Source organism: Mesocricetus auratus, unplaced genomic scaffold (assembly GCF_017639785.1).
Source record: "Mesocricetus auratus isolate SY011 unplaced genomic scaffold, BCM_Maur_2.0 Super-Scaffold_4256, whole genome shotgun sequence".
Taxonomy (NCBI): Eukaryota; Metazoa; Chordata; class Mammalia; order Rodentia; family Cricetidae; genus Mesocricetus; species Mesocricetus auratus.
This window is the reverse complement of record NW_024429182.1, coordinates 122908203-122923406: the sequence shown is the minus strand read 5'-3', so window position 1 is coordinate 122923406 and position 15204 is coordinate 122908203. Positions and strand designations below refer to the sequence as shown.

Sequence of the window (15204 nt, the reverse complement as noted above, 5' to 3'; positions counted from 1 at the left end):
AGTTCCTTTTGTCTAGCCAGCAACACATTCTCCCAGGTAGAATGATAAGTGGGTTTGTAATGGTGAATTCTAGAGCTTTTGAGAGTTCAAACCAGACACCTCTGTTCTCTACATTTATCTCGGAATGGCGAAGTTCAGAAAGATGAAACCCTGTTAGCAAAGCATGAACTCTATACTCGTTAGGGTCTATGCAGGCAGAGAAGAAATTCTGTTTAGGATTCTATCCTGTAAGGCACTCTTGCCCCGTCTGCTCACCTCCATCCCTCCATATTCCTTGTTCCTCTGTCTCTTATTTTGCAGCTTTGCAGAAAACAGACCAGGTAACTATGCAGAGGATAGACCATGAAAGGGTTCAGAGTGTGTCTAATGTACTTTATCTAGCACTCAGGCTTAAGGGATTGTTATGGGAGAAAACAGAAAGCCCAAACTTTGGAATTTTTATGGTTTCATGGAAGGGAAGCAGAATATACCATAGAAGTATTTCACAAACAGGACATCAGTGGGCAAATCACCTTACCTCTCCAAGCCACCTGTAGATATTTACAGAAAGAAGGGATCTAAGAGACTCTGAGGTTCTAGAGTTCTTAAAGGATCGTTGTGTTTCCTACACTTCCCAAGGTTCCACGAAGGCTGGCATGACTGCATCCCCTCTGGTACTGGTGTGTGTGTGTGTGTGTGTGTGTGTGTGTGTGTGTGTGTGTGGTTTGGCTAAAGGAGGATACCAGGTGTCTTCTTCAGTTATTCTCCATCTTATTTTTTGAGACAGCGTCTCTCACTGAACCTGGAGTTCCCCAGTTCATCTGGACTGTCATCTATCCAGTCACCCCAGAGAACTGTTTCTGCCTTCCAAGGGCTAAGATTCCAGTCTCCTCTGAAACTGACTTTAATTTTGTTGTTGTTGAATGTGGGTTCTTCAGATTGAACACATCATCTCATACTTTTGCAGCAAACATGTTCCCCACTGAGCTATCTTCCCAGCCCTGGTACTTACTGCCTACTTATGTGTGGCTAGAGGCAAGGACAGTGAACCCAGGACCATGAGTACAGCTGTCACGTCCTAAGACCTCCAATACTCACAGCAACTTACATTAGTAGGGGTGAGTGATGGAATTATTTTACTGTTTGGGATGGGGATATGGTCTTCCTAAAAGCATGGTGACTGGCATCTTGTAGTTATAGGTGCATTTGGTCCTTGGTGATGCTCCCCAGAAACTGGGCATTTTGCAATGGCATCAGGAAGAAAACATCTGCAGGGTTATGGACTCATGGAGGCAGGCTTGTTGTGGGGACCTGCTCAGAAATCTCTAGGTGGAGTCTCTAGGCTTCTCTTGGGCACAAGGTGGTAAAAGAAGTGAAGGATCCAGACACTGATAATGGTAACGTGTCATTCTGACCCTAGTTCCTAGCAGGGAGATCTCGCATAGACATTCTTGGTGTTAAACTTCAATTCTGGCTCTGTGACTATCTTGCTAGTAGGCATGGGAAGCTTCCTTCAGGCTTCTGGCCTTTGCCTTCATGTCTATACAATTAAGGGGACAGCTTAGCTGTTTACATGTGTCATATGTTCTGTGCTGTGCAAGCCCAGCTGGACTACTGAGGGAGATTGGTTTTCTTCTGTGAATGTGCCCTTCAGTCCCAGGACCCTTCTCTCATCTTCCAAACACTACAGGTACATTTTTGGATTGAGTCGCTTTACCTTTCAGCTCTTGAACTTTGCCCTCAGCCACCAGTCTCAGATGCTATCAATGCATTCAGTAACAGCAGCAAGCACCCACTGAATATCTTGATCATCTCAGAAACTAGGCTATGTAGACTCTTACAGTCAGTAGTTCAAACTTGCCACTTTATCACTGTAATTGAGTGGGTTACTGAGATCCAGAAGTTGAATGTACTTGCCTGAAGCCCTACCTAGAACTCTCAGGGTTGAATCCAGGGATTCCTGGTTTCTAAGACTCTGCTCAGTTCTCAGACTCAATCTGGCTGTGCCTCCTCAAGTTACCATGGAGACCAGGACCTTGGGGGGTAAGGTCACCTGTCTCCAAAAGGGGGCATCTTTCCATAGTAGAACAGAGGGACGTATAGGGCATGTGACTTTCTTTATTTGTGCAGTATTTGCATTTTAGCCAAAAGATAAGCTTCTTCTGAAGTGCCATATGGTTGTGGCCACTAGAGCGGTAAAGGTGATGATGTCAAGGATAGAGGGGACAATTTCTCAAGCCAGTTATGCAAGGTCAAGATCAGATATACTTTATAGACTGGGTTTGATCAAAAGACCTAAAAAAAAAAATAACGAAACTGAATGTGGTAGCTTCTGGATGCTGAGGACCTCTCATTGCCAACACTATCAAAACAAGACAATGAGGAGGAAAAACAAGAACTTTAATTTTAACAGTAGCCTTGGTTCATGCCAAGGGTCTTGGTACTTGCATCCCTGCTCCTTAAGCTTGGGCTTTGCCACAGAGGTCATTTAGTGGAGAATGGAGAATAAGAAGCATGGGGTATCTGCAGTGCATCTGGGTTTGTTGCTTTGCAAAGCATTTGCACAATTCCCTACACCAATGTCTCCACTAGCTGAGGACTGTCCCAAAGGCTTCCAGTCATGCAATGTAAGAGCGCTCTTTCAGAATTTAGAATGCAATCCAATAATTAGAGTTAACATTACTTAGTTGACTTCCTACATATTTTAAGATGTCTCAGCAAAGTTCTTGAATGCTTTATCCCTGTCTCAACCTCCCAGACCAGCCATCAACTACAATGAAATTGGATTGAAGTCCTGGCTTGCTTCAGGGGCTCCACTGCTCAGCAAAAATGCAGGTTACAAGAAAGTTGGTGGTAGTTCAAGCTCTATAAAGTGGGTGGGTTCTTTTCCAGAAGGTAACTTTTTACCCACCTGTGTTTTTCATCTCTGAAGTCTCTCTAACCTCATGGACCATTTCATGTAATCTCCCACTGACAGCTCCCCTCAAAAGTGATTAAGGAAAGGCAAAACCAAAGTGAAATGAAACAGATCTATTTGCGAAGTAAGAAGAGCACCACCCAGCAAAGAGGAGAGGCAGATTAATAGCTGCCTTACAGCAAAAACAAATGAACACAAAATCTAATTTACAAACCTATTAGATTTGCTATGTAAGCTGTTCACAGCTGATCTGATTGTACCTCTGCCTCCAGAATTCCTGCAAGACAAAGGAAATGCATTATTTATCAATGCAGCTCTTCCTTGCAAAGCCCTCTTCAATCACCAGGAGACCCCAGAGCTCACCCGGGGGGACCACAGGAAGATGACAACTTCTGACTCTGGACTTTCCATAATGGGCCACGGCTTGGTCTTAGGCACAGCCCATTTGGGTCTTTCATATTCTCCCATCTCCCATTTGAACACTTCAAATGGAGACACCCATTTCAGAGCCTTGGAAAGTCTCCTGGCTAATGCACATGATGACACGGTTCAGCACAATGTGCCATTGCATCAGCATAACTCAGCATCACTTACTCTCATCTCTTTCCTTCATTCATGGGTAGTGAGATGCTGTTTCTCACAGTCGCCCTAAACTGGAGACGCCAGAATTTCAACAGAGGCAGCAAGATGAACTCAGCAGTGCCCCTAAGCAAATGTGGCCACAGTTTACTTTTTGGTGACAGGATGCATGACATTAACAGTGTTTCTGTGGAAGATGGAGGGGACAGGAGTCAAGTGGGTAATGAATGGGATCCTTTGTCCTGGAGAACGGGCTCTTGAAAAGCTCAAGACTTTTAGTCCACTTCCTATTCAGTTGTCAGATTCCATTGTTTGAGCACACAGCATCCTTCTACTTTGCTGTTGTATTCACAGGGGAAAATATGAGCATGTGCCCTTGGCTCCCCACTTTGTGCCTGGGATGTAGAGAAGTCATACATGAGACTGAATACATTTATTCATTAAACATGAGCATGTGCCCTTGGCTCCCCACTTTGTGCCTGGGATGTAGAGAAGTCATACATGAGACTGAATATTTTTATTCATTAAAAATTTCCCCCTTGATTTATAGGCTATGTGATTAAGAAGGTATTTTGAATTTTCTTTGTATTTTAAAGTTCTACTGAGCCCCTCAGAGAAGGGATTAGCATACAGCAAAGAAACAGTTATCCCCAGGGAAGCTATGTATTTGGGAAAATTAAATGAGAATTCTTTGGGAAGAAGTTGTGGCAAAGCAGCACACTGGATCTGCATGTATATATATACATACATGCATGCATACATACATACATACATATAATGTATGCATGTGTTTCTCTGATCTGTTGAAATGCAGTTTCAGTGTTACTTACCGACAGCCAATAGTCTCCTACTCCATAGGCAGAAAATTGGAGGTGGTATGAGGGCCTTAAGGGTTTCCCCACCAAGTTTTACCCCTCCATGCCTAGTTCTTTATGACACAGAGTAACATCGTACTTATTCTCATTCAATGTCTAGCATTTAATTAATTAGTTTGGTATTATTGTCTTTCCATTGTCCTCAGAAGGCAGAGCTCTTGACCTTCTGACTGGCATTCTGGTAACATCCCACAGGTGGCAATTCTGATCCGCAGTCCGGTTAACCCCAAGGGCTTCATTTGCTGTGGTGTCACCACCTATCACTGTCCATCCACAGCCCTCACTCAGACCCCAGCCGTCAAAGCAGCTCTTCTCAGAGGGAGGGAAGAGCTGTTGGGCCAGGTAGCAAGTCAAGCATGGTGTTTAAAAATGCAGTAATAGTTCAAGACTAACAAAAGGTTAATGAAACAAAAGATATTGTCTAGAAATATTGCATGTGTAAGAATTGGTACATGCTTTTTAAAAAGCATTATCAATAGGAAATTAAGTAAATGGTTTGAAATGGTTGGCTAACAATCTTGGGAGAAATAACTGGAGCACCTTACTGTGGATACCGGAAATGAACTTCAAATGGGTTTAACTAGTTGGCATCCTGTTGCTGTGATAAAACAGATCCAAACAAACTAAGGTGGGAAAAGGGATTTATTTCGTTTTATAGCTCTTGGGTAAGTCAAAGAAAGTCGAGGCAGGAACTGAAACAGAGGCCGTGGAGGAACTCTGTCTCCTGGCTTGTTCTCTGTGGCTTACTCAGCCTGCTTTCTTATGTAACCCAGGACCACCTGCCTGCTTAGGGTAGCACTATGCACAATGAACGGGGCCCTCCCATCAATCATTAATCAAGAAATGTATCACAACCTCACCCACAGGCCAACCTGATGGAGGGTCTTCTCTTCTGATGTTCCTTCCCTCTTCCTGGTGACTCTAGTTTGTATTATGTTGGCGACACATTAGTCATCGTGTTAACGTTCTCCAAATCAGTATTCTTAAATCTCTATAACCAATTTTCTTTATCACCTTTGGATATTATCATTTATTTAAACTTTAGAATGGACTCATTTTAAAAATGCACCTTTGTCCTAAACAAGACCATCCAGGAAACAGAGGTATGATGTCAGGGCCATGTACTTATTTACAAAACACACAAAACCATCATGAGGAAGTACGTATCAGAGAATGCCTCAAGTCACCCCACGTCATGTGGGGAATAGTGGGGATACTTGCATCTCCCTCTGGAAAAGACCAGATAAGAGAGGAAAGCACTTGGAGGAAAAAGCAAACATGAAGTTGGGAGGATGTATGGCAGGCGGGGTCCTCTAGGAGTGGGAGCCGTGATAGAGTGCTGCTGGACATGATCTGAATATATTGTATCCATATACGGAAGTACCAACACATAAACACAAAGTTAAAGAAATGGATTAAAAAGGGGCAGCGTATTATCGAAGTGTTTGCTGGGGCCCAGGAGGGTATGTGAAGGGTGAGATGAGACAATAGGTTCTGGAGAATGCTCTGTCGTCATCACCATCTAAAACACTGGCTATGCATAGGGCAAATCCAGCTCACGGGGGACGTCCAAGGGCTCCAGGTAAGGAGGATGTTGCATCTAATTTAATATTTAAAAATCATTCGTTCAACAAAATTTTGTGAATAACATAGCTGGGCTGCTGGCAAAGCTGAACATATACAGTTTCTACCCCTCATGAAGTACAGTTTCAGGGATACCACAAGGATTCTTCATTGTCCCCCTCTTCTTAAGTTCCCAGTTTACCTCTCTCTCTCTGTCTCTCTCTCTCTGTGTCTCTGTCTCTGTCTCTGTCTCTCTCTGTCTGTCTCTCGCTCTCTCTCTATATATATGTATACTTGTATATATGTATATACAGAAATTATGTGTTGTGTTCATGTGTCCTACACCTGTGGGTTCAACCAATTTAAGATACTTAAAAATTTTTGTGTCAGCTGGGCAATGGTGGCATATGACTTTAAATCCAACATTCAGGAGGCAGAGGCAAGCAGATCTCTGAGTTTGAGACCAGCCTGGTTTACAGAGTGAGTTCCAGGACAGCCAATACTGTTATACAGAGAAACCATGTCTAGAAGAACAACACAATTTTGTGTGGGTGTGTTTACTGATGCTGAACAGACATTTTTCTTGTTGGTACCCAAATAGTACACCATTGCACTTACATTAGAAATTAGCAGTAATGAATCCAAAGTATATGGAAAGATGTGCCTAGATCATAGGCAAATACTGCACCACTTTATATAAGGGATTCAAGCACTTGTGGGATTAGGTATCTATGGGAGAGTCCTACAGTCAATTACCCACAATTACTGACGAATGAGTGTGTCCATCATGTCTACTGTGGTGCCTTGATATGTGTATACATTGTGAAATGACTAAGATAATCCATATATCTGTTATCTCAAATAGTTGTTTTTTGGTGGAAAGAACATAGAACATCAATCTGATAGCAATTTTCAAGTATACATTATTGTTGTTATAATTATTTGAGCAAATTCTTGCCATGTTGTCCAGGTGGACTTGGATTTGTGATCCTTCTGCATCAGCCTCCTGAATAGCTGTGACTATAGGTGTAGGACATTGTGTTTGGTTCCAAATGGCATTAATTGTAGTTACTGTGCTACAAAATGGAGCTTCAAAATTGCCTAACTGATCTTTGTGCCCTTAGACCAACATCTCCCTCCTTTGTCCAGAGTCCCTGACTGACAATTTTAGAGGAGCCAAATACTTTACCAATACCAGATGCCACCCTTTCTCCTTTTCTGCCTCAAGTCAAGTCTCAGAGAACATGGAATCCTGAAGAATTTGGCAATCAAATCCCTGTACTTTCCCTCATCAATCCTTCCTCTATCTCAGACACTTCTGACATTCAGACAGGACATCTCTTTGTTGGTAAGGCTAGGAGTGGGACAGCTATCTCTATATTACAGTATCCCTGATTTTTTCTTTTGAGACAGAGTCTCACTATGTAGCCTTGGCTATCCTGGGACTCATTATGTAGACCAAGCTAGTCTCGAATTCACAGAGATCGGCCTGTCTCTGCCTTAGTCTCTTCTGGGATTAAAGGCGGTCGCTACCATGTCTAGCTGCACCTCTGAATTCTGCCTACTGCATTCTAACAGTATAATTCTTCCTCATGTCCAAGTTGTGACAATTGAAAATGCCTCTGACTATTACCAGCATCTCCTGGGATGTGGGGCAGGGACTTGCTGCTGAATGTGACTATTGTTTCCAGGCTAGTGCCTCCCAGCACACTCAGTCAGCCAGATCATTCTCACCATGATTCCATGCTAACCCCCAAGCCCAGCGCCTGGGCCTCCCTCAGAACTGCCGGGATTTCCATTCTTGACCACGCTTTCCTTCTCCTTCGAGAGCAGCTGCTTCTTTCTCAGCCTGCTTTTCCATTCCATCATCTCACATCCGACCCCTCCTCTTACAGCTGAGAGGCCAAGGTCTGAGTTTCTGTTCCAGTTTCATCTGCCTTGCTTTCTGGGCCCACTTCAGGCTGCGCCTCTTAAGGACGAATAGTAGCCTTGTAATTTATTTTCCATATTGTGTGTTTTGACATGTGGGTCATGCTGTCTCTGAGATAGCATCCCTCCTACAGATAACCAAGGCTCACATTAGCTTGTGCCCTTCCCGTACCAGCCAGCCATGGCATAGCCTACATGCCATCACCTCATTTATGGAGGTCCCACTAGGGGCCATGATTCCTTTGTACAATAACTCTAAGACCAGATATGAGAATACCAGGACCATATCCTACACTCCACAGCCTACAGAAATTAGTCAAGCTAGCCTGCTCACCAGCCTTGCCCGCTGCCTTCTTACAGAAGCTACACTAAAGCTAGCTTCCCACTCTGTCTCCTGACCTGCCCCAGGCTTTGTGTGTGCCCACCAGGGTGTGGCTGTGTGTCCTCTCACCACGGTGTGTGACAAGTGTGTCCTCTCCCTGTGAGGACTACTGACATGGCAAGCCAACTAGGGTGAGGAGTGCCTTGCTCCGGAGCTTAGTGAACTGAGTTAGACTTCAATGATGAGAGTCTCAGCCTGGAATTCTGCAACCAGATCCTACACCTTCATTTATACCCATTCAAGACATCGTGTTGCCATAATGCCTAGGGCGGGGCATCACTCACAGGGAGTCAGAAGGTATTTGACTTTAGAAGGAAGCAGACAGACTGATGAGGGGCTTGTTTTTGTTTTATGATTACATCTTGCCTCAAAATTATTAAAATAAACTTATACTTGCTTAGTTAATGGAGAAAACACGATCTGGTGAAAATTTTGCTAAAAGTAATTCACAAAGTGAACTATAAAACCACAGAAGCTTAGACCACCCAAATCATCATCAACAGCAGCAATAACCCTGAGAAAGTGCTTGCATATCATAAAGGCTCTAAAAACGAGTTCTAATATCAGCAATAACAAGTGTCTGTTTGATCCTTCTACCATATGCTTGACTAGAATGTTGACAAAGTTTGGCCATTTGAAAGTTTTACAATTTAGGAAGTGTTCTCTGAAACAGCTGTGATGTTCTCCTCTAGGAGCGTACACAGTAACTAAGATAAGAAAGAGAGATGGCATGTTAACAAAACACAACAAAACCGCGGACAGTTGGATCTGTTTTGCTGAAAACAACTAGTAAACACACAAAAAGGAATTTCTGCTCAACTTTTCCATCAGAACCCAATTGTTTAAAAATTACATATTTCCTTTTGAGACAGGGTCTCACACAGTCTAGGCTAGTCTTGAACTCACTATGTAGCCTAGGTTATTTTGGACTCCTTCCTTATGCTCCTGCTTCTGCCTCTTGAGTGCTGGGATTACAGGTGTGCTTCCACACACCCAGTTTCTGCAGTGCCAGCGATGGGACCAGCGCTTCATGTGTGTTAGCAAATACTCTGCCCACTAAGCTCTGCCCAGCATGCAATTTCTTAAGTTTCATGTTAACTTTTTTTTTTCACGAAGACAAGTCACAAATGTATATGTTAGTGAGGTACAATGTGTTATTCTGATATGTGAACATCAGGCTCCTTATACTCCAGGTCATGCCCAGTGTCTGTCTGTGTTAGAATTTCCCATATTTGTAGTTTCTCACCAGAGAGTTCGACTTGGAAAATTAACTTTCAGGTGCTGACAGCTTTAATTAAGAGTCTGGACCCAACTTAAACAGTTGATTAATCTTGAGAGTAGAAGATTAAACTGCAGAGCGATTCATGAATTTGTAGATGCTTCACATTGTTGGGAGGCTACTGAATGCTTTTTTTCCCAATTCGTACATAATCCACTGAGATCCTACCTGCTGATTCCCAGGTGGACATCAATCTATGGTCCTATAGGCATATGACAGGGAACAAGGTGACGGAAGGAACAATTTGGAACTAGTCACAGGAACAGACCTGGGTTTCCTACTGAGGGTCAAGCAAGGGTTTTGATTTAAAGATGCCCTTTCCTCTGAATACCTAAAACTTGCCAGGTTTGTCATTTTCAGCAACAGCACAGGGATATTAAAGCACTAATGGTTCTATCACCCATTGCCATCATCCATCCCCACAGCATCTCATCCCAAAGAGAAACTACGTTCAATAAGCAATCCTCCTCACCATGCCCATAACTTTGATTTCATGGTCTGTCTCTAACACTTATGGATCTGCCTTTTCTAGATATTTGAGGTGGATAGTATCACACTACATCTGGCTTCTTTGACTTTATGTCATGCTTTCAAAGTTTATCCACCTACCAGTGTGCCGTGGAGACCTGGCATTTGATGATGGAGTTCTGGGAAGCAGAACATCACAAAAATGCTCTTTGAAGGGGACAGCCCCATCCTCCATGCTGGTGTCCAGAGCTAAGCACCTGTGGTTTGAACAGGAGCGGAGGTCCCACTTGGTGACCCACATGTGATGGCTCAGGGACACAATTTCCCAGAATTGTTTTAAATAATTGCCAAACATTAGCTGTCTGTCTGTCTTCTGGAAGGCTGGATATCTTTGCTCAGATGAGCAAGGGACCCCAGACTGATTGATTCCCTACAGGTCCTGAACACAAAGTTAGCAACCATAATTATATTGCTTACCCTGAGTGGGAGATGGTTCATGTGTGCTTGTCTGGAGTTTTTGTAGTCTGGTTTGAGATGGTGTCATAGGATTTCTATTGCTGTGAAGAGACACCATGACCATGGCAACTCTTATAAAGAAAACATTTAACTGAGGTGGTGGTTTACAGAGTCAGAGGTCATTATCATCATGTTGAGAGTATGGGGGCATACAGGCAGACATGGTGTTGTAGGAGCTGCTACATGTTGATATGCAGGCAACAGGGAGTAGACAGTCTCACTGGGTATGCTTTGAGCATATATGAGACCTAAAGCCTGCCTCCATACTGACACATTTCCTCTAATCTACTCCAAAAAGGTCACAACTCCTAATAGTGCCACTCCCTTTGGGGGCAATTTTCTTTCAAACCACCACCGATGGTCACATAAAGAAGAATGCCTCTATCTAGGGGACTCTTTGCTCTAAGTATCCCATCCCAGAAATCCTGGTCCAAGGCATCTTTGGTTATCACCATTGGACAATCCTTGATGAAGGACTTGCATCTGCCTGCAAGCTAGACTACAGTGATATAACTGCTAGGATCATCAGGAGACAAGAAGTTCAAGGCCATCCTTCCCAAACTCTAAGATGTGCAAATTCTCATGACCTTGCCCTTCACTACATTAAAAGTGGGGCTAAGGAGATGGCTCAGTGGTCAAAATTCTTGGCACACAGCCATAAGGATCTGAGTTCAGATCCCACAACATACATAGAACCAGATGCAGTACTGTATGTCCATAACTCCAATATTCCTACTGAACAAGGCACTCTATCTCAAACAAGATGGAAGGCAAGGACCAACACCTGAGATGGTACAGGAGTGGCCTGTTTCACACTGTAGTTGGCTTTTCCAGTCACCTCCAAGGTTTCTTATCCTCTGGGGTATGTGTCAGTTAAGTTTTCCTTTAAAGAGCCAGACAGGAAGTATTTTAGGCTTTATGAGCTGAGAGGAAAAATTAAAGATATGCACACCCTTCAGAAATAAGAGAGAAAAATTTCCACACATGTTTTATTGATGACATTAAAAATATAATAATTCAGTAGATTTTTTTTACTCAGAAGTTTCATCAGTCTACTAATGAGAAGAGTGTAATTCTTTTGGGGGGACAGGATGGATATGGTTTTGCTTAATTAAACATTACCATTCCTGCCATTATTATGGATAGGAGGCCTCATTCTCCTATACTCTTTCCCTGATCCTTTGAGATACTTTAAATTTCCTCTGTGAACTCATGTGTCACCTTAATCTTTCTTTTAGAACCTAGGCTTTGCCCTTACAGTAATGGGGAACTTTTCTGATGGGAAACAGGCTAAGAGAGCAAGCTTTGAGGTAAAATTCCAAATGTCTGGTTTCTCCATGAACTAGTCATTAGTTGTTTGATCTTAAGATTATCACTTGATATATCTAGAGTCTTCTATGTGCTCCCATATATATATATATATATAGGTTGAAAAATAGTTATCTGGTTGCTTTGATTGTTGAAAAGGTTACATGACCTAATGCACAGATCCAAAAAATACAGAGCACACTGCAAACCATTGAACATGAATGTTGTTCTTTTTACCATGTGGTAACTTGAATAAGAATGGCCTGGTCTGGAGAGATGGCTCAGCCGCTAAAGGCTAGGCTCACAACCAAAAATATGAGAGTAAGAATGGCCCAACAGCCTTGCATATTTGAATATTTTGTCATCAGGGAGTGGTACTACTTTAGAAGGATTAGGAAATTTGGCCTTGTTGGAGTAGGTGTGGCCTTGTAAGAAGAATTGTGTTACTGGGAGTGGGCTTTGAGGTTTTAAAAGCCCAAGCCAGGTCTAGTGGCTTTTTCTTTTCCTACTGCCGGAGGATCCAGATGCAGAACTCTCACTTATGTTTCCAGAACCATGTCTTCCTATGTGCTGCCTTGATGATAATAGACTAAACCTCTGAAACTGTAAGCAAGCCCCAATTAAGTCCTTTCTTTTACAAGAGCTGCCTTGTTTATGGTGTCTCTTCACAGCAATAGAACAGTGACTAAGACAGAAATTGGTACTAGGAAGCTGGCCAGATTTGACCTGCTAGCTATAGAATGTTGGTGACCCCTATTTTAGGATGCAAGATGCTCTTTATAGTCTAGGAGACATCATTGCCACGTTTCTAGGACTTTCTATGCTTCTATGGGGCATTCACAGGTCTAACATCGGTCATAAACTCCAGCAAGGTCAGCTCATCACTGGCGTGGAACCATCACAGTCATACTGGAATTGGTCAGTGGTCATTTCTGGGTATAGAGTGACGGCATAAAACATTCCTCCTAACAGCTTGAATTTCACAGGAAGCAGCACAATTTGTTCTTGGTGTTGCCCATGGGAAAGACAGTTTCTCTCATTATTGGTTCACGGACCAAGCCTAACAGTTTTACAATGTGCTCACTGGTATTTGAGACTCCCTTTCTATACACCAAACCTTATTCTTTCAGTGGAGTGCCTAAATCCCACAGACATGGAGGCTCCATGGGACACAGGAAAGTGGGAGATGTGCATAGGTGTCAGCCTTGACAATGTTGCTTCTGTAACAGTTGAGGTCTCCGGCACTGGGCTTCCAAGTATGTGGTTGAAGCCAAAGGTTAACTCAGCTAATGAGGGCGGCTGTCTTCGGTGCCCTTGAGCTCTCCTCCTCCACTTCTCCGCACTTCCCTTGCTAGCCTGTGTTCTATTTTAATACTATCTTGATTTAGTTTATACATTCGCTTTGATTTCAGCCAACTTTTTTCTTGTCAATCAGTTTCCCTTGCTGTACAAAAAGGTACTAGCTCACTCTTGGCTTCTCCCTCTGCTTAAGTTCAGAAAACATCCCTGAGAACCTAGAGCTTTGATTATGTTCCAGCCAATTTCCCTAGACTTCATACAAAAGTACTTATAGGCATCTGCACATCAAAATGCAAGTAAACAAGCCTCTTGGATGCCAGCGTGCCACACCAGGCTTATTCCCGGTCCCTCCTCCTTCTTACCTCTAGCCAGGGGGAGACAATACCATTTATCACTCAAGCCAGAATGCTTTCAGAGTGAGTGGAGGCATGGACCTGAGAAGATGCATAAACTGGGCTTACCGATTCACATGGGACTTAACCTCCAAATTGTTAAAGGAGACTGACTTTTACATAGCTATCTAAAATAATGCTGCACTCTAAAAGCCCTATAGTTCCAAGACTCAGGTAACAAAGCACTTAAGACTCAAAGTTGTATGCATCTATGTTAACAAATGAGCTGGAACTGGTGAAAATCTAGTAGTAAATGCTTACAAAAAGCATTTAATTTTTACGTGTGTGTGTGTGTGTGTGTGTGTGCTTGCTGGTATGTACATGAACATGCATGTGTCCACTCAGGCCAGAAGAGGGCACTGGATCCCCAGGAGCTAGAGTGACAGTCTGTGAGTCACCTACTGTGGGAAACTCTGAACCTCTGTAAGAGCCAGAAGTGCTCTTAGCCAGTGGGCCATCTCTCAAGCCCCAGGTGACTTGTAAATGTAAGGTATTGTTTGACTCTGAAGTGTCTTCTGGGGGTTTGTGTGTTCTATCAAGCAGTCCCCAAATGGTGACCCTGTTACAGAAGGTGTGGAACCTTTAGGAGGAAGTGGGTGACTGGGAGGAGGACTTTGAGGTTTTACATTCTGCTTGCTGTTTGGTGACAGGGAAGGCAATGTGACCAGCTGCCTCCTGCTCCCAAGCAGTCTCCACCATGAAGGGCTGTATCCCTCTAACCATGAGCCAAAATAAACCCTACCTTCCTCAAACTGCTTTTGCTGTATTATAGTTAGTCACAGCAGCAAGAGCGACCAACAGTGTTCATGGCTACAAAGTCTTTTCTGAGTCTATACGTTCCTATTTCCTACAAGCCAGGGACTTCCACTCTGCTGTCTATTCTAGCCCATTTGCAGCAACTTGCTCTCGACAAACGGTTCCAGTGCCCCTACCATAGACCATGGACAAACGTAGGTCTGGGATCTTGCTCATGCCAGTGTTTCCATAGGAAGCATACTTCCCGCATGTCCATTGTGTTCTGGGAGGGACTTGGGGGATGACGAGATGAGACAGAACAGTTGTAGGTGTCCCTCTTCTGCAGAGAAGGCTCAGATTCCTAGAGCAGGGCTTGGGAGGAAGGACGGAGAAGTCGGTTATATTCCCATGCTCTTCTACCTGCCTCTGTCAGACATGCTCCGGGTCTGGGGCTTTGTGTTAGCTGTAGGATGTTTGCTCCAGGGAGATCCCCATGGAACACTTCCCCTTTTTCAGATCTTTGTGCAAATGTCATCTGTGTAGCAAGGCCTTTCATTTAAAATAGCATCCACTTTCCCTTGTACTCGCACTGTGGTTCTCGTCAGTCTCCATCACTTCAAAGTTTTAACCACCACACTCACTTATTAAAGGTACCATCCCTCTGCTACACTGTTAGCTCCATGATGGAAGCATGTCTGCCTTAGTATTGCCACCCCAGTGGGGTTGGGCACATTGCCTCCAGGGTTCAATTAATACTCGCTAATAGGAGAACTCAGCCTCCCGCCTTTCTCATGGTACAAGAGAGGAACCGGTTGTCTCCATATCCAAAGCCAATGCCTCTGCTTATGTTCTGAAAATGCATCCCTGCTGCCTGGAGGCTCTCTATCCACCCTGTCTTCCCTCTTCCACGAACTCAGCAATCCCCATCAGCTGCGTAATTTGCTAGGTGTCATAGAGCTGCTGTAAGTCAGGCTCAGTTCCAC

The 15204-nt window shown here is 43.6% G+C and overlaps 1 protein-coding gene across 1 annotated transcript in view; it reads right to left on the bottom strand.

Annotated features, from left to right (window-relative positions):
- St8sia2 (ST8 alpha-N-acetyl-neuraminide alpha-2,8-sialyltransferase 2) overlaps window positions 1-15204 on the bottom strand; it is a 76263-nt gene that overhangs the window by 34701 nt on the left and 26358 nt on the right. The window contains exon 2 of the mRNA XM_005084542.4: window positions 3111-3173. Coding sequence (XP_005084599.1) covers window positions 3111-3173 — 63 coding nt within the window. The remainder of the gene's footprint in view (window positions 1-3110; window positions 3174-15204) is intronic.